The sequence below is a fragment of the Anas platyrhynchos genome, chromosome 2, assembly GCF_047663525.1.
Source record: "Anas platyrhynchos isolate ZD024472 breed Pekin duck chromosome 2, IASCAAS_PekinDuck_T2T, whole genome shotgun sequence".
Taxonomy (NCBI): domain Eukaryota; kingdom Metazoa; phylum Chordata; class Aves; order Anseriformes; family Anatidae; genus Anas; species Anas platyrhynchos.
In genome coordinates, this window is record NC_092588.1 from 114555520 (window position 1) to 114583516 (window position 27997).

The 27997-nt window shown below is 40.0% G+C and overlaps 2 protein-coding genes across 4 annotated transcripts; one reads left to right on the forward strand and one right to left on the reverse strand.

Moving 5' to 3' along the window:
* Window positions 1–69: 69 nt before the first annotated feature.
* On the forward strand, window positions 70–27969 carry ACAD11 (acyl-CoA dehydrogenase family member 11). The gene is made up of 20 exons (XM_021274262.4): window positions 70–287; window positions 1767–1866; window positions 2123–2248; window positions 3368–3529; window positions 3756–3920; window positions 5129–5276; window positions 5895–6016; window positions 6721–6827; window positions 6969–7095; window positions 9134–9211; window positions 9594–9732; window positions 9844–9951; window positions 11054–11152; window positions 21587–21653; window positions 23524–23609; window positions 23810–23881; window positions 24790–24944; window positions 26426–26542; window positions 26944–27053; window positions 27583–27969. Exons 1-20 carry the CDS (start codon window positions 151–153, stop codon window positions 27695–27697), a joined length of 2340 nt encoding a protein of 779 aa, XP_021129937.3. The 5' UTR covers window positions 70–150; the 3' UTR covers window positions 27698–27969.
* Window positions 12829–18053, reverse strand: ACKR4 (atypical chemokine receptor 4). Of its 3 annotated transcripts, none has more exons than XM_072033417.1 (2): window positions 17061–18053; window positions 12829–14574 (listed from the first exon to the last, which is right to left on the reverse strand). In XM_072033417.1, exon 2 carries the CDS (start codon window positions 14571–14573, stop codon window positions 13494–13496), a length of 1080 nt encoding a protein of 359 aa, XP_071889518.1. In that variant the 5' UTR covers window position 14574; window positions 17061–18053; the 3' UTR covers window positions 12829–13493. The 3 variants fall into 3 exon arrangements, with proteins under 3 accessions (XP_071889518.1, XP_027305963.1, XP_005022227.2); XM_027450162.3 differs by having other exon boundaries at window positions 12829–14639; window positions 16920–18053; XM_005022170.6 differs by lacking the exon at window positions 17061–18053 and adding an exon at window positions 16920–17054.
* Window positions 27970–27997: the final 28 nt, after the last annotated feature.

The following is a 27997-nucleotide window of genomic DNA, read 5'->3' on the forward strand; positions in this document are numbered from 1 at the left end:
GTAGCGGGAGCGCAATCAGCGCTCCGCAATTTGCGTAGCGGCGCCGAGGGGCGGGGCCGCTCCGCGATTTGCGTAGCGGGACGGGGAGGAGGCGAGAGTGGGGCCGCTCCGCCAGTTGCGCAGCGTACGCCGGCGGCGCAGCTGCCCGAGATGGCGGCGGAGCCGGGCACCAGCGAGGTGAGGCGGCAGCACCGCTTCGACGCCTGCCGGCTGGAGCGGCTCCTGTGCCGCCGCCTGGCCGGCTTCCCGCAGCAGCCCGAGGGGGCTCTGGAAGTCAGGCAGTACAGGTGAGGGGCAGCCTCTCGCCTTGTCCCCGTTGGCGAACTGCGGGCGGCTGTGGGGGCAAAGCTCGGCGCGGGGAGCGGGCTGGGAGCGCTGTGGCGCTGGGCGAGCCCCCCCGGTGCCCCTCAGACCTGCTGCCCGGAGGCTCTTATTAGTCCTTAAAACAAGCCTTGCGCTGCTGGGGTGCCACCCCTGGGCTCTTCACGGGAACTCCGGCTCGTTTGGGTTCTGCATAGTGGTGTGACTTCAGATCAAGAGCTTAATGTTAAAAAGATAAGCTCAAAAACCCCACACCGCGTTAATTCCACTGTAAACATGTCCTCAAACACTCCACCTGCAGCTGTCTCTAAGATAAGGTAGACAATTTTTTATCGTCTTCTACTGCAAATACAAAACACCCACCGAATCCTTACCTATACCCTAATTTTCATGGGTACTGCAATCGAGACTTTGGGAGGGGCCTAATGAGAATAGCCAATAGTAAAATCTTTTTTTTTTTTTTAAAAAGCATTCTAAATGCTTTTGCTGTGATATTTGTCTTGTGGTTCCACCTAAAGACTTCAGCTAATTGAATCTCTTCTGTGCTCAGTATTTGGTATCTGTCTGTGCAGTACACCTGTTGAGCCGTTTTGTACTCTACCCCCTAACAGGCTCCTGGAGGATGGAAATGTCCAGGGAAACATGAGGGCAAATGGACAAACATTCACTTGATTTAATTTTCCAATAGTTGTCTAATCTTTTATTGGACTAAGTCAGAATAGGTCCTGAAAATGATCCAGAACGAGGAGGGGGTGGCATGTAGATGAGCTCAGAGCACTGAGGAAAATGAGGATCGATGAGCTTGATGAGGATCTGATGGACAAGGTGTCACAAACAGTTTAACTAGGTTGTTTTCTTTTACATAGGCATTTGATAGAAGTGTGTGCTTTCCTTGTCACTGCAGCATTCATTCTTCAGAACTTCACAGTTGCTGTAGGCAGTTTCCTAAGCATAGGACATGGATGAGAACAGATGATCAGGCCTGCCTGCAGTGGGGTTTGGTGCTAGAATCCATCAGTGATTTGAAAAGCTTTTTCTATGATTATGTTGTTAAAAATAGAGCTCACCAAGGAACAATACAGTAATGAGCAAGTATAAATTCTGTTTGAAACCTTGAACACATTAATGCTATCTATTTAGTGTAGAGAGGTAAATGCTGTCACCATTTCGCAGGAGAACAAATTGAATATCTTTGACTTCTGCACAGTGAAATAAGACATTTTTCTTTTAGGTAGGGATAGGACCTCTGACTTCTGATTTTGTGGGCTATTGTTTGCATCCTTTTAAGACTATATTTGAAAGAAAACTTCAAAAAAACCATACCCTCCATTGTCTTGCCCTTTTGCTCAGGCATCGTCACAGCGAATTATGCACTGTTTATGTTATAAGACTGCAGATTTGGAAGTACTTGAAATTGTAAGTAATTAGAACCTTTCTCTGTGCAGCTCAGGCCAGTCAAATCCAACCTTTTATCTTCGGAAGGGCGAGAAGGCTTACGTGCTCAGGAAGAAGCCCCATGGCCCCCTTTTACCTAGAGCTCACAAGGTAAGCAACATTTCTCAGCAAGCTCCTAAATCCCTTTTGCAGGTGGATTAAGTTCTTCCCATACATGATGGTACAGCATATTGCAGTGATTGTTGGATATGTCTAGGTGTGCCTCACATTACTTGGATTGTTTCCAATTTTCTGTGCTGTACACTTAACACGTAAGAGGATAGATTTGTCGTTACATGTATTCAGTAAGATGATGATTTGTGCTTAGGAGCTGTTCACTGAAACTAATTTTCTGTGTCTTCTTCAGGTTGATAGAGAATATCATGTGCAGAAAGCCTTATTTGCAGCTGGATTTCCAGTCCCTGAGCCCCTGTTGTATTGCAGTGATGTCTCTGTCATTGGAACAGAATTTTATGTAATGCAGCATGTGCAGGTTGGTCAGCCAATGTGGCAGAGTTTTTTTTCATTCTCCCTACTACAAGCTGCTTTTAAATTGCCTAAAACTTAATGAAGCATACCAGGGAATACCAATATAAGTAATCCTCTCATATTTTTAAAAAGTGCTAGCTTAAAAAGCTCTGTGGTCCATCACTGTAGGTGTGCCATGGCTGAGTTGATACTGTTTCTACTAGATTTGGGTGATTCTTTCTAAGTTTTCTGTATCATGTCTTTTTTTTCTTGTGGGACAAGGATTTGAATTCAGGCCTCATCTCTTTCATCACATCCTCTTCTGTCTGCCTTTGCTTGTTTGACAAGTTGAGGTGTGTACCAACATGTAGACAGTGCAGGGCTTTGGGAAATCTAGACTCCATGAAGAGCTGAAGCCCTGAGAAACATGTTTGTGCAAAAATTCCCAGTTGCCTCTTACGTGTTCTGGGACACCCGTGGTGTGAAATTTGAGTTCTAAGGAAAAGTGTTCAAAGTTGTGGATCTCTGTTTAAATTAAGAGCATGTACAAAAAAGGAAGGAAATTGGGACGATTATGGGCTATCATATAAATGTGTTTGATATATATTTACACTGAAGTTGTATTAAGAAAAAAAAGTTGGTGAGTTATGTCCAAAAATATGATTTGGTTAGTAGTGTTGTGGGTTCTCTCTGATACATTATCTTAAAAGTTGTCTAATAATCCAAAAAAAATAAATGTATTAAATTTTATTATTCTGTCATCAGGTTGACTAGGAAATTAGAAATTTAAGAGTTTGTGGGCCAGTTAGGGACAATACAGTAACATTATTATTTTATTTTTTTTGGCAGTACTTTCAAGTTTGAGGATGTCTGATTGCGTGCTCTAGTTCAGACTTTTATCTACTGAATATATCTCTTTTATTTTAATTGGCTTCCAATAGATATTCTGCATCCTAATGATTGGGATTACTGTGATTCTCTTCATCTGTCATGGAAAAAAGTATAAAGCAAACGAGGGAGGAATTTTAGATTGTACAGGAAGTATCGGTTCACTGCATTTGTTTTGGTTCCTGAAATATATAGCCATACTTCTCTTCATCTGCTGTGTGCATCTCACCAAATATCTGATTTACGATGTCTGTAGGGTCGCATCTTCCGAGACCTCTCGCTGCCAGAAGTGGGCCCAGCAGAGCGTTCTGCGTTGTACATTGCAATGATAGAAACGTTGGCTCAGTTGCACTCCTTTGATTTGCAGTCGTTGGGTCTCCAAGAATATGGCAGAGGTCCAGGATACTGCAGAAGGCAGGTAGAGCTTTTTGAAAAATTCTCGTTTTGTCAGGTCTTTGAAGATTTATTTGAGTGGCAAGCTAACTTGCAAGCTAATTGGTTAATTTTAAATTACTTTTAAAAGTAACCATCATATTTTGATTACTAGATGTCTTCATTTAGTTCAAGTATTTATGCACAGTACAAAGTTAATGCTACATTCAGATCAATTCTGTAACGCTGTTAAAATGTTCATATTTTTTCAGGTATCAACTTGGAAAAGACAATATGATGCAGCTGCTCATACAGATATTCCTGCCATGAACCAGCTGGCTGAGTGGTTAGCAAACAACTTGCCAGCTGATGATAATGAAGAAACCCTGATTCATGGGGACTTCAGAATAGATAACATCATTTTCCACCCAACAGAGGTATTCGAAACATATTTGTACGTTTAACGCTTTTTGTTTCTCCATTTGTTCATACTTGAAATGGGACTTAGAGGTGTTTTGGTCATGATTTGCTCTACGTCAGTGTAAAGACTACGGAGAAGAAGTACACATGGATATCTAGTTATTTGTTGTCTTAGCTATCATTCAAAATTGATTGACTCTCTTTGCAAATCTTAATACAAACAATAATTCCATCCCCTATATGTTTAGATTATACATCTTTGAAAGAAACAGGGGCGAACTTAACTCCTCCTCATGCTCTTTGTATGGTACTTGGGTACCTAATGCATTCATTAGCTCTAGTGTCTACTTGAAAGTCCAGAAAAATGTAATTTTACGTTAATAATCCTACTGAATTCAGTGCAAATGAAGGATTTACTGAAGACTCATTAAGCTGGTTAAGAATCTGATCCAGAGCCCATGGAAATCTGTGGTAGGGCTTCAGTTAATCTCTGTGGCTTTTGGGGTTGTGCCTGTGTGCTAGGTCCCCTTTGTCATCTGTTGCCTGTGTGGTCCAGTAACTCCCCAGAATCTAAGCGAGTTGGCAGAGGGGACTGACTTGCAGCAAGGAGGCTGACTCAGCTCCTGGATTGCACCATGAAAACGCAACAGATCCCAATGATTCCTGCTGTTGTGCATAGATCAGTTGATAGAAGCTGGCTGTAGGTTTAAATATGCTGTTTGACTCCACAAACAGAGAATCTGGCAGTCTTGCAGACTCTCCTAGCAGTTCCTGCTACAGTCAAAAGAGTTGACCAAATTATATACAGGTCCTCTTAAACAATCTGTAGGAACTGTTCCTGTATATGCAGGCACGGCCATGTAGGAAAGTTTTTTGTACATAGTTTAAGACTAGGACAGTTTAGAAGTTTCTGACAGGGAGAATATTATTCAAAAATGTAGAATTTAAAACAGATTTTCATTGGAAAAAGGCCTTGTTTTCTGCCACTGTGTGAATGTTAATTTTTTGCAGATCTTTATGAAGTGCTAAATAGAACTACTTTTGCTGTAGACAGTGCATGTTTTTAATTTTAAACACATAGTAACCCAATAAAGATCTTGGATACTAAGTGTGTTGTACATTTGTGGATGAAGAGTTTTCTATTGTTCTGATTGTTCACTTGAGGCTTTTATTTTTATTTCTGATTTTATCTTTATTTTTAAAATTTTTATTATTTTTATTTAAGGCTCGTGTTTTGGCAGTGCTGGACTGGGAACTTTCAACCACTGGTCATCCTCTAGCAGATTTAGCCTATGCTACTATGTTCTACTTTTGGCCTACATCTCTTAAAGGCTTAGGTCAAGGAACTGTCTTCAATTTCAAAGACACTATAGGTATGAAATTATAATCTTTTTGTCTTCGTGAATTCTGTGGTTGATATGTATTTCATGTGTGACTTTTTATAAAAACTTTTTATAAACACTAATTAAAAGTTAAATTAATAAATACACCATTCTTCACTTGAAGAGAACTTTTCTGCAGTTTTCTTCACTGTAGATGTGCCAATGGTGAAGTTTAAGGTTCTGTTTTAATAGAATATGGGTGAATCATAGTACGTTAATTCAATAAAAGTTTACTTTGAACCTTTCTTATAAAGATAATGGAGGCAAACATAAATTTAAATATAAATTTATGTTGATAATTGAAAAAAAATAAAATAAATTGTGGTGCAATAATTTCCTAATTGGAGTGGTGGTTAGGGAGGAGTAAGGAAGTGTTATGTTTACTTTTTTTACTTATATGTTTCCTTTTGGTTCTCTACCTCTCAGGACATGAGAAATGATAAATCTTTTTTGTTTGTTTGTTTGTTTGTTTGTTTTTACTATATTAATGGAATGTCTCAGCTGAAAAAGCTGTTTAAGTATTTGAAGAATCAGATGGAAAAATCCTTGAAAATGTTGAGCATCCTAACATACTCTTTCTCTCTCGTATTTATTTATTTTTTTTAATAGTGAACCCCTCATTTGAAGAACTGATTTCTATTTACTGTCGCTGCCGGGGTATTAGCACTACTTTCTCCAACTTCAATTTCTTTCTTGCTTTGTCATTTTTTAAAATGGCAGGGATATCGCAGGTAACACACTCACATTTTCTGACATGTTACATTTTTATTACGAGTGTTTGTAGGTCAGTAATATTTGTTCAAAGTAAGATTATTTTTTTTAAATAACTGGAAACCTATTTCAGTTTATTCCTGTAAAAGCAGTATCTTAGATGCTTATGACTGATAACTCCCCAGCATAGAATTTGTTCTTCATAAAGTGCATCGTGTTAGATATTCAGCTGTTGTAAGGCATGAGTATATTTTTAGGAGTTGCAGCAGAAGTTCAGTTTACCAAATGTGATATAAGCTACCTATTCTTAATTTGGATTACAAGTGTATATGTGAGTAGTTAATGTGATTGTGGTTTTGGTAATCATACATGTATATTGCTGTCAGTTGGCTTAAGGGACAGGCAGGGCTTGCTTGCAGTATCAGTGTAGACATACTCTTTTTGCTCTACTAATTTTTGTGTTTTTCCTTCAGTTTGGGGGCTTAATAACCACTTTAGCTTTGGTTCTTTTTGTTTTGTGGGCTCAGCCTCTCCACTATATATCAGAAATGGACTGAAAGCAGTATGAATATATCGCTGTAAAATCTGTTTGGGTGCTATTTTTTTTCCTATTAAGAATACGCATGTTTAAGTGTAATTTAATAGTTGAAGAATTCACCAATCTAAAACGGAGACATTTTAAATTGCCTAACTATACCACATATGCCTTTATTTTTGGTTGTAGGGTGTGTATGCTAGATACCTCATTGGAAATGCTTCTGCAGAGAATAGTCATGAATTTGCTAAGATGGTGCAGCCTTTGGCAGAAAAAGGGTTAGAACTCTCAAAAAGGTAAGAGGTGGTCTAAACTAATGGTCAAAAGCAAGGCAAAGCTTTTACATTGCCTTATTTAAATGCTTGTATAAGGCAGCTTATATTATCATAAGGGAAAATAAGGTCTTATATTGGATGTTCACGTTGGATGTTCTTTAGATTGTCTTTCAGCAGCAGCACACGTGACAGAATTTCTGGAGAGTTGTTCCATCAAAGTAAGAAAGGTGAAGAAATTCTGCTGAAAGTAAAGCAGTTCATGAAGCAGCATGTATATCCAGCTGAGAAGGTAAAAGCTTTTTGTAAACTTATTTATAAATGAGTATTTTATGAGAAGAGTTTATAAAAATGTTAACTGTGTATGGAATTTTTATCATCCTATGTTCCTTTTTTTCTTTTCCAGAACTGCCTTTTTTTCATGCACTCATGTTTGTGGCATTGCAAAGTGTTAACAGAAATCCTTATAGTCTGCTTGATTTTGTTTTTTTGCAGATGTAAAATGCTGTATGCATTGTTAATGAAAATTAAAAGTTACTTGTTATACTTTTCAAGGTTTAAGAAGTACTCTTAAAGAAAAACTTAAAAAAAAAAAAAAAAAAAAGAAATCTAACATACCTTTAACAAAAACCTTTGAACTCTTAAGGTATGAAGATGCTTATTTATTTCCAGTGTTGTACAGACACATAGGTGCTGTGTTACTTTTCTTTAGGAAGATCACAGACAATGTTCAACCTTGTAAATTCAAAATCCTACTTAGGTTTTTGTCTCCTTTTCTCTTATGAATTAATTTGCTTTTCAGTTCCAAGGAGAAGCAAAATTAGGACAGCACTTTGGTTTCCCTTTTTTTTTAATTGATACAGAATTCACATCTCTGTGGCCAGGATGTTTAGCCTCTCCCAGATATATTTTTAAAGCTCCTTTTATTGGTACTCTGGCATCCTTTATTGAAAATACTTATTAATTCTGCTGTGTTGTTACACCAGCTGTGGCAAAAGAAAAAAAAAGTGCATCACATATCTTTCTTTATCCTGTACAGAAATTGTGAGTAACCAGAATGTCTTAGTGATTAATCACTAAGGATCATACTAGTTATTGCATCATGGCTACCACTGTTTCTGTGCATTGCAACATGGCTATCTTTGGATTTCTTGTTAGAAGCTTTGCAGTTAAGTTTGAGGAACTGATTTGTCTTCATCCAGCATGGGGACAAGCATGTTGTTCCACTGACTTCTGTTTCTGTAACTAGTCAGCCATTTCTCTCAGCTAATGCTGACTATATGATTGGACAAGCTAACCTGTTTGTGTTTGCTTTCATCTGAAAGTATCCTGCACTGTTTTGTTTTGGAAATCTTAACACTCAGTGAAGTGTTTGTGCATAACTTCCATGATAGCGTGTTGCTGTTTTTTTCCGGGACTCTGTAAATCTCCTATTTTAAGAATGTTAGGGTGTGGTTTGTTTTCTTTTTGCTGTCAGGCAGAAGTGCAGAGAACGTATTAATCTGGAAGATTTAGGAATGCATCTGCAAATAAAAATTGAGAGCAGAAACACTTTATATCCAAGGTTTCCTAAAAGTCTGTCGGTAATTTGTTATGGCTTGTCCAAGGAAGCCTTGCAATAATTAGGTGTACTTGCTTTAAAAACAAACAAACCACAAATAACCATGGAAGTTTTGCAGATGAGTAGAGTTGTGCTTATAAGTTATTTCTCATAACAGGAATTGCGAGCCAGGACTTGTAAAATCTGCAGGAAAAGGGCGATAATTTATTAGTTCTAAAACAAGTTCTGGGCCAGTTAGATAGTACTAATCCTTGATGCTTGGAATGACTGATTACATAATCTGTTAAAAAAAATATGTATTCTTTCAAATTAAAAAAATATCAACTAGCTTATGCACCTGATTTTTGTGATGAGAAGCCTGACTCTTAAGTGTCAGTACACCAGGTTTGTATTTGTTGTTTTACTTTTGGGTTCATTCCTGTTGCGTGGTGGTACTGTTGGCTAAGAGTTGCGTTTATCATCAGAATACATTTGCTTTCTGCTTTTGTCAGCATGCATTTTAAACCACTCTAAACTATTTCTATGTATGAAATAACGTGTTGACTGGGGTCATCTCCATGATGCGTTTGAAGTCTTGCGAAATGAGGAAATTGCAGTTTGATTTTGAATTACATTTTACGTTTTATAGTGAAACCAACCATATAATTAAAAGCTGTGTTTAATATTTTATACTGGTTCCTTGAGGTGTAGCTGCGGAAAAGAAAACATCATTTGTGTATGTTACACATGTTCTTAATTTAAACAGCCTCTTTTTAATTGTTTCTCTTAGGAAATAATAGAATACTATGCTAGACATGGAAATACTGAGGAAAAATGGAAGAAACCACCGGTGCTTGAGAGACTGAAGGTATGGGATAATAAATATTCTTGAACACCCTAGCTGTGAAAGAAACAGACATGGATTGTAAGAAATGTTGGTTTATTCTGCTGGAGAAGTTATTCTCTCTACGTGAAAAGAAACAGAATGAGGAACAGTGGAAGGAAAAGAAGAAGGAAGGATGCAAAAAGAGTTGTGAGATACAAATGAGAAAAGCAAAAGAGAGCTATGTGAGGAGTGTGTCAGAACTTTAGTTCAAAACCATACCCACTGAAAATAGCCTTTGAAGAAAGGCATCAGATATAATGGACAGTATGCTAGGCAGGAAGGAGGAAAATGCTCAGCAAGCCAGAATTTAATTGCTGTTTAAAGATTTATTGCTAATGTTTTTCCCTCCTAATTCTCTGAACAGGAAATGGCCAAAGCAGAAGGTCTGTGGAACCTTTTTCTCCCAGATGTCAGTGGTCTCGGCCAGCTTGACTATGCGCTAATAGCTGAGGAGACAGGGAAATGCTTCTTTGCTCCTGAGGTTTTCAACTGTCACGCACCTGGTTAGCAAACCCTGTGCTTTAGCTCCAGCACTGAGAGCATTAAAAAGTTGGGCATCTTACGCCTTAGCATTTGTGTCTGAAGAAGTAAACATGACTGCTTGTTTCTTACAGACACTGGAAACATGGAGGTCCTGCACATGTACGGGACTGAAGAGCAAAAGAGAGAATGGCTGGAGCCTCTTCTAGAAGGGAAAATTAGTTCTTGCTTCTGCATGACAGGTAATTTTTTCTCAAAAAAAGAAAATGAGAAACCTTGGCAGAAGTTTCAGAACGTCACATGCAAAAAGTATAAAACGGCAAATTGTTATATGTTAATGAATTAGTGCAGACATTTTCACAGTATCTGGGAATGTGAATATGAAATCACCTCTAAAGTATGAGTGCAAAGTGAAACACCCTTGTTGCTCTTCCCTGGTAGTCACTATTTCTCGTATTTTACCATGTTATCTTTTCCATATGCTTTCAATTTAGTTTTAGTAATAGCAAAACATATTTTATTGTACAAACCAGATTTATGATAGAATTTATCTTGTTCTTTTAAGTATGTTTTGGGGGTTCCCTAGAAACATTCATATAGATACAAGTGTCTTTATTCTGGTTTAAGATTTGTATTTTCACAGTATGTCACAGGTAGAGGTTTTAAGACGTAACCTGAAGATAAATTGGAAAACATACAAAGGATTTGCTTTGTCTGTAGATCAGCATTATATTCATTTTTGCTTTTCAAAGCTTGTGGTATTCAGCATTTCTGGTAGCTTTTGAACATGTGATGTCAAAACCTGTATCTTCCCGTGTCTGAAAGAGTTGAGAGAACCCTGTCTTGCAGAGGTAGGCTCTTATTTTGCAATTTCTGTGTCATAGTGTTCCCCAACAGGAAGAGGACGCTTTCACCTTAAAGAAGGTGGCCTACCCTATTCTAGATGTAACCTATTTCATGATCCATCACAAAAGTAGTTTAAATCTCTGTATTTTCATTTGACAAGCATCTAGGAGAATAAAGGCTGAGACTGTTATCTAAGTACATCGGGAATGGGAAGGATTTAAAAACATCACGGAAGGAAGAAGGATGTTTACTCTCAAGAGTAGTCTGAGTTCAAAAACAAGCAAGTTTAAAGTGGCTATGAATAACATGTTATTAGAAAATAGAATACCTCTAATCACCAGCAGAGTGAGGTTCTGAAAACATCTTTTCTGCTGGGAGCAGAACAGCAATGCTGTCTTTAGAGTATGTCTAGATCCCTATATTTGTGGTGGTAGTACTACCTGTGCATTTAATCCAGTGATGTGTATTGGTGGTTTGTTTTTTTTTTCTTTAACACAGAACCTGATGTGGCTTCGAGTGATGCCACCAATATGCGATGCAGCATTGAGCGAGATGGAAACAGTTATGTGATTAATGGCAAGAAGTGGTGGAGCAGTGGTAAGTACAGAAACCCTACAAAGAGCGACTACATCTACAGTTCTTTACAAGAGCTGATAAAATTTGAAATGTTTGTCTTCCATTTCTGAGATGGAAAATTTACTCTTCTTGAATAAAGAGAATAGAAGGTAAAACAACTGAAAGAGTAGAATGAAGCTTTTGTTCTGTGGAAGTCCAAGACTTAAATCCCGTTGGAGTTTTTGGGTCCATTTTAGAACCTCTCAGTTTAGTTTCCAGAGTGAATGCTGCTATTGCTCTTCAAAGTATATCTCTTTCCATCTGGTAACTTTCACATTTATGATCACAGTCTTTAAGCTTTGTTTTTATGACGATGTCTTTGGCAGCTTGTGTGTGAGGCTTGATTATACTGTGCAGCTCCAGTAAAATGTGGCTTGATTGTTCATCTAGTCTGTGACACTGATAGACTGCCTCTTACATGTGATTTTCATATCAGAAACTTCCCAGAAAAATCAGTGAGTTGGACTTTGTATTAAATGTCCCTGATTTTGGAGTACCTTTTTTTTTTTTTTTCTTTTTTTTTTAACCAAAATGTAAGTGATGTATTCTGGAAAATCATCATTCACTGCAAATTTGGAAGCTGAGTTACTAGCTGTAACGAAACTTTAATGTTTCATTTGTGTACCTTTGTGTGGGCCAGCGACCTACGCAGATATGCTTGTGCAATACTTAGACTCACCAGAAGATAGGGCTTGCTCTCTTTCCTAGTACCACAGAACTGGAGGCAAAAGCAGGTATGGTATCTAGCCTCTTGACCTAAAAGTGTCACTTGACTGCTAGCTGCTACCCTTGTTCTGGGACAATGTCTCCCAACTGTGTGTTGCAGTTCCTAAGGAAGTAATGGGAAAGTGTTTTAGCGGTTCATTCGCAGAAAAATGTTATTCAGAGTAAGCATCATTTGCTTTGTCTTAACCCTAATCGAAATAATTAGGGCAATGAAGATAATGCAGTTAGCTTCATTGGAAGAACTGAGTTTCTTACTATGTATGGGTGCTTTGCACATCTACAGTAAATCCAGCATGGTTTAAACATGTCAGGCTTATGGTGGGTGTGTAGGCCATCTGTCGAGCACCTCTGACTTCCCTGTTCATGCTCTGCTATTTCTCAAAATACTGGACTGAAATTCTGTAAGCTTTTGTCATCTAAACAGAGAGAAGAGGTTTGTGTCTTGTTTATGCTACAATCGTTTCTTGTCTGTCATCTTAGTTCTTTTTCTTTTAGTCCATAATTATGTAATTAGGACCAGTGTCTAAAACTGAGAGATTCCTGTTGGCTTTCATAAGCCGTAGCTCAGGCCCTTTGTTAGAGTCCATAGGATGTTTGAAGGCAGGGACAGTATGTTGTAATAATCCTTTTTTTTCTTTGCATTTAGAAACCTGATACATTAACGTATTTCAAACCTTTCCAGAGACTAACAAAAAGCTGCTGTTTTTCTGTAATTCTTGACAGCCGTGGGGTAGAGGACAGCTTTGGTACTTCTCTATGGAAACACTGTAAATCCCACCAACCACAAGCTCCACATGGAGTCAGAACCTCTCTTGTTCATAGAGCCAGGCTTCTAGCCTTTGCTGATTGATAAAAGCCTGTGATGAGAGATGTCAATGCCTACTAAAGCAAAGCAAAGATAAAGATATGAAAAAAAATGAAAGGCAGTGCACTTTTAATGTTCTTATATTTTATTGTATCTCAGCATAATTTAGAAGGTTATAGTTATTTCAGTGTCTTGTCCATTTTACAGATTCTGACCAGAAATTCCAGGCCCTGGGTCTGAAACTTAAAACATTTTCTTATATTTCTGCTAATGCTTCAACTTCACTATTATGGCATTTACATTTGATGATACATTTACAGAGATCTGGAACGTGCCTCCTGTAGGACACTGGGCTTGTTGAAGTTTCGGGTGAACAACAAATGGAGAGATGAAAGGTCATTTTAGATAGCTGCAAAGCAGGAGTTAGTGTTTTTTTTTGTGGAGGATGTTCTTGTTGCTATACGTATGTGAAAATACATATAGAAAATAGCTTTTTTTTCCCCCCTCTCAATTCTCAGTCATGAACTGATACCCCATTTTTAAATCTTAATATTTTGGTTTGTTTGTAGTAAATACCTGAATTGTTCCTGGCACTTTCAGTATTTGCTCTTGCTCAATGCTTAATTTTGATAATGATGTTCCGCTTTGAGTTGCAGTGTAGTGTCTTGGCTAGTCTGCAGGTTCAGAGATTCATCTGAAAGTTGGCTTGCAGAGAAACAGCTGTTGAAAGAATATCCCCCCCCCGAAGTTAGTAAATAATTCCCCTTTTGAGTAAGGTAATGCAATAATAGTCTATATGGTGAAGCTAACTGTTTGCTCAGTACGGTCTTCAGAATTCATAGAAATTTCTTCAGTCACTCCGTTCTGCTGTTGTCTTCTCCAGTGGCCGTAATTCTTTGCTATTTTCATAATGTGCATTTTAAAGGAGGCGCCCAAAAAGGCATACAGGAGAGGGTTCAGGCAGGCGTGAAACAAAGCGATGCTCTTGGTGACCTGGAGCGCAATGTCTATGGTTTTACTTGCATCACAGTCAGTAATCAATAAATAGATGATATCTATGGCTCGCCAGAACTTAACAATGTTGTAAGGCAGCTGAGTAATAATGAAAGCAGCCACCACTGCCAGCAGAACCATGAAAGGTCGAGACTTTTTGGCGTTTGCAGATTTAAAGATTGCTCGAGCAGTGACTGAATAGCAGGTCAGCATTACTAGGAAAGGAAGCAGAAATTCCAGGATAATTTCCAGGATTTGAATGGTCGCTTTTAAGAGCGTTTCCATGTTCACTGGAAATACAGGAAGGCATTCGTTCCTGTTATTGTGCTTTTTGACTTGGTTAAAGATCAGTTCAGGGATACTGAGCAGTACGGCAGCCAGCCAGACGCAGCAGCAGGTCATGCTGCAGCGTTTACCACCCCTTCTGTGCCCTTGGGTTCCAGCAGTCGCCCTGTATCTGTCCACACTGATGCAGGCCAAGAACAGCATGCTAGAGCTGAAATTCATGGTGTACAGAGAAGAAGTGAGCTTGCACATGGATGTTCCAAGTTCCCATCCCTGCACTGCATTGGCAGCCCAAAAAGGGAGTGTGAAGAGCAAGAGCAGATCGGCGATGGCGAGGTGCATGATGTACATATCTGTCTTGGTCTTCAGTTTCTTGCAGTAGGCATAAATTGCTACCACTAAGGAATTTCCTGCGACTCCGACAGTGAAAGTCAGTGCGTAGAACACAGGAAGGAATAATTTCCTGAACTTTCTCACATCGTCTTTTTCACAGAGAAGCTCGTACATGTTGTAATCTATGACGGAGTTGAGATCCTCCTCCTCATCCTCAGTCCAGTAATCAGTTGAGTTGTTCATATCCCAGTCCATGACCATCCTAAAAGTCAAAAAAAAAAAAAAGAAAAAAAAGAAAGAAAGAAAAGGGGGAGGGATGGGAAGGAGCTAAGGGATTGAGAAGACAGACAACAAAGAAATAATATTAGTTTCAAGTTTTAAAATTTTGTACATAAAGCACAACTACCCCATGGAGTCAATTGCTGAACGGTGGCGGAAGAGACTTAGTTTAGTCTTTGTCTCACGCAATGAACCGACTTATGCCCAAGTGGAATTTCTTACAGAATCAAACTAAGGTGGGCAGACTGAATCTTAGGAAACTGCTCAGGATGTTATGCACACAAAAGAATCTTGTCACATACAAAACTGCCCACAAGTACCCAAACAGTTCAGAATCTGAGCTGTTTTTTTCAAGTACTGCCTCATGATGGATTTATTCCATAAACACCAGGGCTGTATTCTCACTGCCTGTTTAAGGTTGAAGTTTAAGTGATCTTGTCTTCAGACTGTGTCTTAAGCAAGCCATGTCCTACAGTATTTTCTTCTGTTGTAATTGTTTTCATTGACTAATTTGCTGAAATTCTTTCTGTTGTAAACTACAGTGTTGCAGAGCCCCATTCTCTTAAAATAGATGGGATTAAGATTTCTTAACAGATGTAGCAAAAAGCTGCTGAAAATGAAAAACATGTGCCCCTTTCTCGTCTTCTGCAATTTTCCAAATTTGAGGCCAATGTTACAGAAAACAGATTTTTATCTGGCATTCTGCTCAGAGCTGCAGTTTTGCTTTTTCAAGCTCTGCAAAACTCCAAATACTGTCTCTGTTTTTGAGACAGGAGGTTAAATGAATGTTTGCCAAATCTTTATGACAAACAATCTTCTTAAAAATATTTTTCATGTATTCTGCCTACCAGGAAAAAGAAGTTACTGACTGATGGCTCATTCAGGTATACAAACCAATTATATAGACAGAAATGAATAATGTCTATTCTTACTTGATATTTATATTGTGGTGTTTTTTCTAAGTGACTGTGCTGTATAATTTTTAAAAATTGTTTTGGTTAGGAATTAACCATTTGGTATGGCTTTCACCATTAATGACTACATAGAATTTTTTGGTTAACATTTCAAAACAATGATTACTCATAGTTTAAGTCTTGCAGCCTTATCATTTACTGTTGCCTAAATGAAATGTACAGACTGGAAAGTAACGTAATTCTATTTATTAAGTTTATCAGGGGTATCAATTCTGTGCCTAACAGTTCAGGTTAGCAGACTTTTTCAGCAGGGGTAATCTTTCGCAGCTTTATAATACTTCAAGGAGAGATTTAGACATCAGCAGCAAATGTTTCTTTTTTTAGTAGAAGGGGAACTGCTGCAGCCTCAGTTTAATCCTCTTAGCCAAGATTAGAAAAAAAAAATTAAAACTTTAATTGAAAAGTTCAGGCTGTGGTCTAAACTTCTATTACAGAACCTATCTGGGAATGCTTAATCAAATTGCATCACTGACAAATTTGCTTGGAATCCAAATGCCAAACACTTCAGTGCAAACTTTATGAAGTCTGGATATCACAAAGCAGTTTGGCTGTGACAGGGAACATGCTCTGCTGCCTTACATGATTTTGGCTGACCTAAGTCCTTGACAGAAACAGTTATGTAGTATTCAATAGTTGACATTTCATCCTTGAAAATAAAGTCATATTTTGGCTAGCATGCCTATTCGTATTATGACATTCCTCTTGATGTTGTTTCTCAGGCACATGCACGCATACACGCTCCATAAAGCACAGCTGTCCTGTGGAGCCAGTTGCTGAACGGTGCAGGAACAGATTTAGTCTCAGCCCACAGAGCGAGCCACTTTATGCCCCAGCGGAATTTCTTACAGAATCAAATTCGTGTGGGTAGACTGAATCTTACAGCTGGAGAGTGCTCAGGATGTCATGCACAGAAAGGAGTCTTATTGCATACACAACTGCCCACACATACCCAAAACAGCTCAGAACCTCAGCTGCTTTTTCAAGTATTGTTTTCTAGGAGATATGTTAATAGGTATATTAATAGACAGCATTGTATGATTTTTTGCATTCTTTTTCCAACCTTCTGGTTAGATACAAATTCAGCATTTCTGTGTGATAAACTTGACATGGAATTGATCATCCAAATACACGTTGAATGAAGTTAATATTCCCAGTTTAAACATGCAGACTTTTCTTTGATGAATTGAGCAGTAACCTCCTCCTCTTCTACCGAACAAATCTATTTTCAAAATTGGAAACAAGCATGTGCCTTAGTTAAATGAAATCTCTCTGTAAAGCCAACTTAAGGAAGAGTAAATAAGATAGATATATCATTGCTAGCATACAGAACTGCAAAAAATAAAACAAAACTAACCTTTTGTCAGCAGAGTGGTAGCAGGTACTGCAACTGAGATGTGCTCCAGTGAAATGGTCCGAGTTGGTCTGACACGTTACATTTTGTCTTCAGGCACCACACCCTCCTCTGGAAATCAGTTGCACTTTCATTTTGACTCACCAGTAAGAAGAAAAAAATCCTGCTTTCCTTGAAACTTCTGTGCTGAGGTGTCACGTTTCCTACTTTCTTCCCTGTTCTCTGGCATGCAAGTATTCATTCAAACATCGAAACTCCTACTACTTCAGTATGTTACAGTGTGGGTTAGTCTTGAAAGTCCCTTTTTCATATAGTCAAAAGGGTTTAACAGATCACACACTTAAAATGTGAAAAGGAGGAAAAAGTGGGAGAGGTCTTTTCTAGGACAGCAGCCAGTAGGAAGTCACTGCATCCTTTCATCAGGGCAGTACTCTGCTTTTCGATAGCTGCCTATGTAAGGATTTAAGAAAACCTTTTATCCCACTTTTTAGTAACTTTTCAGGGGATACAATGAAGAGATGTGTGCTTTTTGTGGAATGGAGTGGAGTGTTTGCTCATTCGGTATTAGATATTGAACAAAACTGGGAAGGTGATAGCAAACAGATGTGAAAACAAGTGGCAAGCTGTCAGCCAGAGGATAAGCAGATTCTCCTGCACCCTGTGGGAGAGTTCTCAGGGACTTGGATGTTACCAGTCAGGCTCATAATCACAGTAGCATTTGATAATATTTCTTCAGAAACTGTAGAGGAAAAACAAGATGCTGTTCTTTCCATGAGGCAATGTTTCTTTCACTTGCAAGTGTGCTGCCTGGGTTATAAGGAGGCAGTGCTTTTCCTGGAGATGAAAGATGCAACAGTTCTGTGTTTCACATGCAGATGTTGATATTTCATCACTGAGGTATGGACTTGTGCTAAGAATTCCTGAGATAGCTGGATCTTGCTTAAATTTCCACAATCCCTAGAGCTCAAATTGGTCTCTTGTGCAGGTATTGTCTTGTGCAGAGGGTCAGGAGCCTTTCCTGGTATTTCAGAGCTTTAATTCTAGGTGGATTTCCCTGTATCTTGTAGCAATTGTATGAGTTTCAGTAAATGCAATATCGATGCCAAATGATAAAGAGAGGCTTTGGGCAGACCCGACGTCAGGTTTCACTTTTTGGCACGCTGGCTAAACTGACACACCTGCTAGGGCTGGATTAGCCATCTGTCTGTGTTTCTGCTATTTTGGAATACACGAAAGGAAAGGTTTTTGAAGTGGACAGCTCAGAACGTAACAGGCAGATGTTTTCCACATTCTTCTAGCTTCATTTGTGTTCACAAAAAGAAGAAAAATAGATTGGAAGAGGAATTACAGACTGAAGAAAGAATGCTGCAGTGTTTGTGCTGAGTTCTTAGCTAGAGCCTTCATCTTGAGTTGTCGTAGCATTTTTTCTGGTGTTTGCCGTGATAGATAAGGATATTTGGGTTGCTTCCAGCATGTCTGCTCCTTGCAAGTCACGTTGTTGCTTAAGATGCCTGAGCTCTATATCCATAAAATAAGGGAGTCTTGCAGTTCTCCTGGATGGCTCTTGTCTTAATATTGTCCCCAGTGTGATAGAATAACCAGGGCAGAACTGAGAAAGCTCCCTGGGGGGGCTTTTTATATGTCTGTGCATTTACCTGCAGAAAAGGCATTTGCATTGTCAGTGGCTAAGTGGTCCTGTGGGCAGGCTGCAGGAAGGCAACTCGTGTAAGTACTGGGCTGTTATTGCAGTGCCTCAGTTCCTCAGAGCTTTGCAGGGTACAGGGAGAAGAGAAGCCTCCAGTCAGGGTACAGGAATAATGCCGTCACGCCAGGCTGCATTTTAGTATGGCCCTGTGTGCTCCAAAGTGTAAGAGTGAATGCAAAGTGCCAGTGGAGCGTTCGACTAAGAAGCATCTGCAGCTGTGTAAAAATGGGATGGAGGAGGGGGAAAATTGAGAAAATCCCCTCGTCTCCATTAGATCTCTGCTGACAGCAGCCAACAGCACGCTGCCATCCACCCTACTCAATCCAGTCTGTTCTTGGAGGAGAGTCCAGAACGTCTGTCCGTCAGTGCCTCTGAAGTTGCTGAGATGGTAAATGTCACCACAGACCTCTGATCTTTAACTGGGAGAGGTAACCCAGCTGGCTTACCAGTAACCTGACAAGAGCTATAGGTATTCTGAGTATTCAAGGAGTAGATTATCTTACCTTCGTCTTCCTAGCCAAAAACTGAAAGATGGGACATTGAAAAACAGGTAACTAAGTTGCAAAATGAGAAACAGGTAATGAAATTGCAAAAATTAAGTGCCATTGGCTTATGAAACCAATTAAGTTTGTACTGCCTGTGTCTGTGCTACATTTAGTACTCTCCCCCAAGAAGAACCCATATATGAGTTGATTTTGTGAAGGTCAGCATCTTGAGCCCTCTGATAGCAAAGATTAGGTTTCTCATAGGGTTGTGACCAGTCCTCTACACATTTTAAAGTGTCTTTGTCTTTGCATGTGTGAGCGCAATGAAGGATTTAAAAATACAATATGTTAGTTAAACTTACAGTGACTCCAAGTGGAGCAGCATTGTGGTTTACAGGTTTTGGATAGGTTGTGCAGACATACGTATGAAAATGCTGATTATAAAGCCTGTCAACGCAGAACTGTACTTAAAACTGACCTTCTAAAATCTCTGTAGTTTCTGTTTGTCGAATTGTGAGTTCCTTGCAGAACTACAACTAACTCCAGCCAAAATGACAGGCGTCTGTGGCTCTTCCCTCCCCTCCTCCTGCAGTTTCTTTGAATTCCAGAAGTAATATGTGAATGCCATTTATAAACTAGGGATTTATTCCATCCAGTCAGCCTGCATTTTTTTCAAAGCACTGGAATCTTTCAGAGACCTGCGTTGGACTAGAACTTCTTTCTTTCTGGAATTTATGCTCAAAGTTGGACTGAAATTTGTTTGGGATGTTCAGAACTTCAGGCTGGAAGGAGTAGAAAGGCCAGGAATTTGTCCTTTTTTGCTGTGCTTAGATGGGAAAAAGTATGCATGAAACTGAGGTATGCATTTGCCTTCCAAGAACTTATTTGTTCTGATGATTTAGAACTCCTGACCAGATGTCTGGTTCTCAGTGAACTCCTCACAAAGTTCAACATGAAAGCTTCTTCTGATTTTTTCACAGAGTGGTGAAATTCTGCCTTTTTTTTTTTTTTTTGAAGCAGGGATGTTTCTTGAGTGTAGTTTACAAAACCGTTTGTGTGCTGGTTCCAGAAAGTCAAAATAACCTTTCTTGTAAACCTCACTTCAACATAAATGTGATTTAGAAGATACCACATGTGCAATTCTGTGGAAAAGGAGAAGAGTCAGTTACCCCTTCAGAGCCCAACACTTCCCTTCTCAGGGGAATACGCTGCAAAGCGTGTGTTGTGTTCTCTGGGGGCTGATCACCTGCCCGTTGTAGTTGCCCAAATGAGGTGACTGAGTTCTTCCTTTTTCTCTACCAAGCTGATTTATCCCTTCCCACCTCAGCTTTTTGCTCAGCTGTTTTAGCTCAGTAACCTAGCACAGCCTGTGGGCCACAGATAGCCCTGATCAAAAACAAAGGACAAACAGCATGCTGCAGGAGAGGAAGGTGAACAGCCCTCAAAACAGATCAGAAGGAAATAAATCTCTCTTCTCACTTCCTGGCCATCCCAGCAGCTGGCCTTACAAGGAAGGAGCTCTTCTCGAAGCCAGGTGGTTGTATTGTGTAGGCCAGAGGCTCACAGACCTTGTGGTAACAGCTGCCTGAACAGTTACAAAGGTAAAAGATCCTCGTTTCTACGTGTCCAGTGCAGTCCTGCCCTCTTTTCCCTTTGTTGTGTGCATGAAACATTGAAAGGAATGAGGGCATGCTTGGGTACTAAGGAACTTTTAAAGAAAAAAATAGCAGGGATTAGGTTTCTTAGAAAAATTATGCCATTTTAATCGACGGTAGAATCTTTTAGGACCTGTACATTAAAATGTCAGCTTGATGCTACAAATACACGTATCAAATAAGGTTGTCAATGGCTTGGGATGCTGGCAGATTATTTTCAGTTAACAATTTGCACTGAGCTTATTTCTTTGGAGCACAAACTAAAATCATTTGCTTAAGGGGGAGAAAAAATCTTAATTCCAGAGAAGTTCCTGAAGTTGTTGAAATAGTAGCAAAGTCATCAGTGATAACCCTTTAGAGTTCTTATTCGCCTAACTCACTGGCTATAATGTGGTCAGCATTTCATTCCCATATAGATCCTCCTGTCTTTACAGCTTGAAGAAGTTTTACTTTCGAATTGGCAGCATTTCACCTTCAGGTGTGCTTTGTGTTACACTTACTTGCTAAGCTGCAATGGAGACAAAAGTAATTAGATTCCTCGTCAAGTTCCTTCTTGTTCTTTTTTCACAGGAACAGGTGGCAGAGCTGGGTCCTGGAGGGTTTGGATGTTTGGCTTTTGGTTTTCTCCCCATAAATCAGTTCAATTTGCATACTTAGTAATGATACGGATTTTGTTCAGGTCTGGTTACTGAGTATAAACACAGAAGTCAATTGCAGACTTGTTCCTGTAACACAAAAGGAAGGCAGATTTATCCACGTGAAGCTTCATTTGATTCTGTATTGAGATCTTTGTACTGAAAATTATTTTTGTGACTTTTTTTTAAGGTGCTGGGAACCCAAATTGTAAAGTTGCAATTGTAATGGGCAAAACCAAAAACTCCTCAGCATCCAGGTAAGGAGTTACATTAGATTCAGAGAGTTACCTAAAATTTGTTTCACTGCTTGCAAAAACTTTAAGTGAGATGGCATTAATTGCCTTGATTGGTTGGCTGTGGGTGTGAATTACAGGGGACTTCCAAACCTGTTCGTGCATCTTTTTAGCAAACAATGTTGGTGACCTGTTCCTGCTCTGCTCTCAGCTGCTGCTGATTGAAAGCTCTCAATTTTTTCACTCTCACCAACTTGCATCCGCATGCTTCCCCCTCCATTGCAGTAGCTCGAGTGTTTGTACAGCTGTGTGATGAATTGGATCAGGAAATTCTCTGGAGTTCACCAACTTTATCTTGGCCGCAGTATTTTTAGTTTGAATTAGTTGTTTCCAGAACAGGAGAGTGGGGCAGCTTCCTCTGCTGCCAGTGTGCGTGCAGCTGTGTCGATGTGCACTGGATGCACGAAGTCAGCCCGTGTGTATGGGTGAGCTGGGTGGCCAGCCAAGATAGGCCTCATATTGCCTGCCAACACATGGCCACCAGCTCCCTAAATGGTCTCTTTTGTGCCATGACTGCTCTTAGGGTAGTGCCTGTTCTGCTGTCACCATCACTGTGGGATGAGGGCCCCGTGGCACACGTCCTGACTCTCCCACAGGAGGAGAGGAGAGTCAGTTGTTGTCTAGAGTAAAGAAGAATTTATGACTTGAATGCGCCTCTTTATGGGGTGTCATATCCTTATGTCAATAACATGCTGCCTTTTTTTTCCTATTTAATTTGAAATTTCTACTACCTTGGGCTTACAATTTGTAAGCGTGGCTTATCAAAATGGTTAACAAGAGGAATTGCTTGCTTAAACAATGACAAAACTTTTCAAAGCTTGCCTGAACAGACAAGTGGCCTATCAGAGACCTGAAGCTGTCTGCTAAGTTCTTCCAAAAATTATCTGTAGGTACAGAAATTAAGTTTGAAACACAGGGTGTTTATGTGAAGTTACGTGCACAGAGAACATTGCACATCTTTAATCAGACCTACTCATTCCATTCCTACATAGGAATACAATTTTTCTTTTTGCTTAAAATAAGCATGAGGCATGTCACGTTCTACTGCTATTACCGAACTGAAATTTCCTCTTGCAAAAACCTTATGCAAGCTGTGAGTAAAATGCTTTGTGACTGGTTCCACTGAAATCACGCAGCTTGTGACACGCAAGATTGAAACAATTTTTATTGCCAAGTTGGATTTTAGCCCAAATTCCACTGATTATCAGAGGTTTTTGGATTTGATAAGCTTCCATTGAAAAGTAAACAGTAACTGTCTTCCAGCATACAGGATGCTTTGTCCAGAGGCTGTGCAAACTGTGGCATCTGTTGAGCTCTTGGAAGCTGAACAAGAGTTCACGGAAGGAATTATTGTTCTGCACTTTCTAGAACAGGAGACTTGAGTTCCGGTACCTGGGAAGTCGCCTCCAGTCTTGTGTGACTACTAACTGTCCTTAAATTTCCTGGAGGCATTTAAGCATGAGGGTCATTTTCCTGAACTATGGGCAAGCCAAAATTATGACGATGATAAATGTGTTTTGAGAACAAAAAGGAATTGCCAAGAGGAGGAAGTGGGCTGTATGATACAGGAACAGATGGTAGAAACTTGCACAGGTGACAGACACAAAGCTTTTCATTCATGGTGCAGTAGATGGTAAAGTTCAAGGAGGTTTGCAGCACGCGTGCCATACTACGTGCAGGCAGGATGGCTGCCATCAGTATAGGTAAATCTCAACATTTTCTTTATGCAAGTGCTAAAGGGAGGATAGAAAATAAAAAAAAAAAAAAAGAAAGGAGAGGGGACACAGGGGGCAGCTCAAAGTTAATTGCAACTTGTATCTTCTGTCTTGATCAGGTACAAGCAGCACAGCATGATCCTTGTTCCCATGGACACGCCAGGAGTGAAGCTGATAAGACCCCTCTCTGTGTTTGGCTACCTGGGTAGGTGATGGTATTTGTCAGCTGTATGGCTGGTAAGTTGTTGGCGATCTCAGCAGCTGCAGTAATATTCATGAATATTGTATACAACATAGACCAGTAAAATGCAGACAAACAGTCAAATTGAAGGCCTCTATTATTTTTTTAAAATGCGTATTGCATCCTCCTTCATTTTATTTATTGTGTTTTCTCTGTACCTGCAGATGAGATCCACGGAGGCCACTTTGAGATACATTTTAATGACGTGCGAGTACCTGCCTCCAATATAATACTGGGTGAGTTTCAGTATTAATTCCTTCTTAGTGCGTACAGCAACAAACCAAATTTTACAAAACGGTTTATTATATGACTCATCCTAAGTAAGCGTAAACTGCTAGTGGGGGATTCCTTAGATAAGGTGTGTCCAGCAGGACTGGCTGGCTGAGCCAAGTTCTCAAACACGTGTAAGAGGGAGCCACGCGTTCCGTAGCAGCCTGTCTGCTGCCTGAATAGAGCTTGTTTAGAGCAAAAAGATGAATGAAGAAAGTAAGTTAGCTGTTGTGCAAAAATCAGTTCCCTGAAGTGGAGGAAAGCAGAAACCGTCAGTGGCATTCTTTTCCCCCAAGCCAGTTTTCGTAGACTTCACTGCCTTTTTTAAAAAGAGCGGTCTGCTGCAGGCTGTGGCCAACCAAACCTGGGTACCTGCAGATTTAGCAGAACTGAAAGAAAAATGAAAGAATGAGCTGGCCAGCTCTGTGACCTTCTGCAGGGACACCTTTGCTCTAGTTCTCTTAGCTGGAAAACATCAGCATTTAAATAGTTTTTTCTCTCTTTTTTTTTTTTTTAATTATTTTTATTACTCTGAAAGAACTTTCTCTCTGTAGTAGCCCTTGGACATGGAAAGCTCAAAGTTTTTCCCCAGATTCTTATACCAGGCCCCACAGGTGTATTTTTCAGTGTGAAATTAACATTAAATCAGGTAAACCAAAGCCTCTCGGAAACCACCTTGGGGGTGTTCTTTGTGCTGTAAGTTGTATTAACAGTAGGTTAATACAGACCTAGTTAAATGAGCACAATCCTACAAAATAAGCTTTCAGGTTTGCTTTTAGCAGTGATGCTATGTGGCCCCTTCTGCTCTGAGCCACAAATTTTTTCAAGCAGGAACCAAGGAATCTGCATGTACCTGTTTTTTCTTTCCCACCAGGTGAGGGAAGGGGGTTTGAGATAGCACAAGGTCGGCTCGGGCCAGGCCGAATTCATCACTGCATGAGGTCCATCGGTGCGGCTGAAACCGCTTTAGAGATCATGTGCCAGCGTGCGGCAGAGAGAGAGACTTTTGGGAAGAAACTGTACCACCACGTAAGCATGTTCTCTCTTTGTCCTAGTTCACACAGTCCAGATGCCACCTGTTGTTTTGCCCATGCAGTGGACAGTGCAATAGCTGTGCCCTGTCACTAAGTTACTGTTAATGATGCTTCAGAGGTCTAAGGAAAAAAATCATATTGGGATGCTCCCATTCTTCACTGTAACTTTAGGATTTTTTTTCCTTACAATCCTTAGCTGGTTTTCAATACAGATTTTGCTACTATGGTTTTCATCTTCTTCTAACGATGTTTGGACAGGTATTTGATTAATGTTACGCATGTAAGTATAGCCCAGTACAAGGCCAAACTGGGATTTTGGTCTTTTCTAGCTCTGGACTTGAAATACAGTTTTGTGAAAGCTTCTCTCTTGTACCAATAGGCAGAATAAGCTGACAGTTCCTTTTAATAGGAATCCATAGGAATTTATGGGAATTTAGGAGGTAGCCTATCACATTTCAAGTGTTCCTCAGTCTTACCCAACAGATAAGATGACTTTATTGGAAAAAAAACATGTAAAGGCAATGGAAAGAGGAAGCTGAGGTAGTGTCTGGCACAGGTTATGGAGAAGTTTGTATAGAGCCAGAGGGAACGAACTTACAGATCCACTTTACAGTCGTGTCATTGCCAAACTTCCCTTCACTGCTACAACATAGAATTAATAACAGTTGGATGAGGTGCACTCTGCATTTGTCAGCAGCTCATCAAAAGGAAAACTGATGAAGCCACAGGCAAGACAGGGCAGGAGGCAGCTGCATCTTCCCTACAGCCTGAGACTGGCGGAGGCTCCAGCGGGCTGTTCACTGACCAGCATCACATGAACGGTTTTCTGATGTGCACAGAGAAAACAGCCGAGAAGGAAAGGGCTGCCAGTATCAGATTTTGCAAGCGAATGTCCCATATTTCAAACTTCATTTGGATCAAGGGAGCTGCTAATTTACCACTGTGAAGACAGATGCAGCCGGCACCACCCTGCAGCTGTTTGTCAGGGTGTGTTAACACACCATTACCAGTAGCTTACGAAAAACAACTGGTTCCTCTCTCCTCTTTCACCACCTCACCCTATCAAACACCCCAAGTTTTTGTATAGCGTGGCACGGCACGTGGAAAGAGGGTTGTGAGGTGCAGTATCAGGTAAAGGAAAGCAGGGAGTAAAAAAACAAGCTAATTTCTTGAAGCCCTTCAAAGCCTATCAGCCCATGGGGATGCTCACAGAAATGAGAGTGAACCGGGCTATATTTTCCCTCCCTCCTTGCTTGTCCCTGCCAGGAAAAGCAGGGCTGTGACTTTTTTGTATTAAATATTTTTTCTTTTTTTCCCCTCATAGTAAATTAGATGCATCTAACTACCTTTAGTTTACACAAGTCTCTCTCCACATGACTGAACATATGCTGAGGCATACAGACACCTTCCTTAGGGCAGGTTTACCCTGGCAAGGTAGAAGGCATTAACTGTTATTTTTTTCCTCTGTCTCCTCAGGAAGTTGTTGCCCACTGGATTGCTGAGTGCCGCCTTAGCATAGAACAGGCAAGACTGCTAACGCTAAAAACAGCCAGCAAGATTGACATGTTGGGCAACAGAAGAGCTAGGAAAGAGGTAAGCTTGTTGGCAGCTGGAACCCGCGCTTTTTCACAAGATAACTGGTTGAAATTTAAGCTAAAAATATTGCTAAAAGTTGGCCTAATCACAGAGTACAACTTCATGTTGCAATAGGAACTCTCGTATTGAGATTGAAGAGAGATCTCAGTTTAAAAAGATTAATTTTTAAATACTTCATCAGATTGAGGAAGTAGAGCCTGGTCACCTCAACCCAATGGCAAAGTTTTGTGTTTTTCTCTTGGAGAGGATTTAATTCACTAAGGGAATGGGAAGAGCAGAGCGCTCATACATCCTCTAGAGAAGAAGGGATGCACTATGAGAAACCAGGCCTCCATAGAACAGTTTGGTAAAATGTTCTCTTATTAAACTGTTGCTATTATGTTCTCCTTTAACCACAGGTAGCCATGACCAAAGTGGTTGTACCTCGAGCTGTGCTTAAAGTGATTGACTGTGCAATCCAAGTGTGCGGGGGAGGTGGAGTTTCTCAGGATTTTCCTTTGGCTTCACTGTGAGTAAGGGATACTTGTGTTAAGCAAAAGGCTTAGTTACTAGAGATAAGGTAATTTTATCATGCCAGTACATGCTTTTTTTTTTTTTTTTTTTTAAGCCTAAGGGAGCCAGAAATCATAGTAAACAGGCCCTCTTGCACAACTTGCTCTTCAAATTAAATCCCCATGTATTGCTTTATCCTTAGCAAAAAAAACAAACACACAACCAAAATACAACCACCACCAAAACCCAGAAGCCGCCAGTGGACCTAAAGTGGTTCTTACAAGCAGTAGAGAGGATCTGTTTCTAAAGCTCAGTCTGATCCCTTATGTTGATGAAGTAAAGTGAGCCTTCAGGATTTCCAGCCCATGCATCTCAACCCTGCCAGAAAGATTTTGCTGCAGCACCTCCTGTGTTATGAACATCACCTCCTGTCTTTTGAGGAATCTCATTAAAAGGATGACTAGCAAAAATAGTTGATAACTCCTGCTGTCAGACTAGTTTGCTACTGCAAAAGGGCTGTACCTAATTCAGATCTTCCCACACAGGTTTGCTTACATTCGCACCTTACGCCTGGCAGACGGGCCTGATGAAGTTCATCTCTCAACAATTGCGAGGTGGGAGCTGCTCGATCAATCGAAGAAGCTAACTGCAAAAATTTGATGTCAGCATAAAGCCCTCTCATGTGGATGGAGGCCTCAGGAAAGATCACATTACTCAGTGCAATAACGTCTAAGCTAAAATTGGATCAATATAAAACCCTGATTCCGGTTTGAATCAGTATGCATTCTCAACCTTAACTTGTAATTATTACATTTATTAATCAGGGGCTTGCTGTAAGAGTTCGTAGAATGCCCTGTCTGAAGTAAGGGTACATGTAAACAGAATTCGTCTGGGTTCTTTATAACACTGATTAAAATCTATTTTCTAACAGGCTTAAAGTGCTTTATTTGCTTTGAGCCA

Bases quoted from the DNA above. Each gene is read 5' to 3' on its own strand.
- ACKR4 (XM_072033417.1), bottom strand. From the start codon at position 14,573: ATGGTCATGGACTGGGATATGAACAACTCAACTGATTACTGGACTGAG.
- ACAD11 (XM_021274262.4), top strand. From the start codon at position 151: ATGGCGGCGGAGCCGGGCACCAGCGAGGTGAGGCGGCAGCACCGCTTC. The intron at 6,017-6,720 runs GTAACACACTCA...TTTTGGTTGTAG, and splicing joins AAATGGCAGGGATATCGCAG to GGTGTGTATGCTAGATACCT. The intron at 6,828-6,968 runs GTAAGAGGTGGT...GATGTTCTTTAG, and splicing joins GGGTTAGAACTCTCAAAAAG to ATTGTCTTTCAGCAGCAGCA.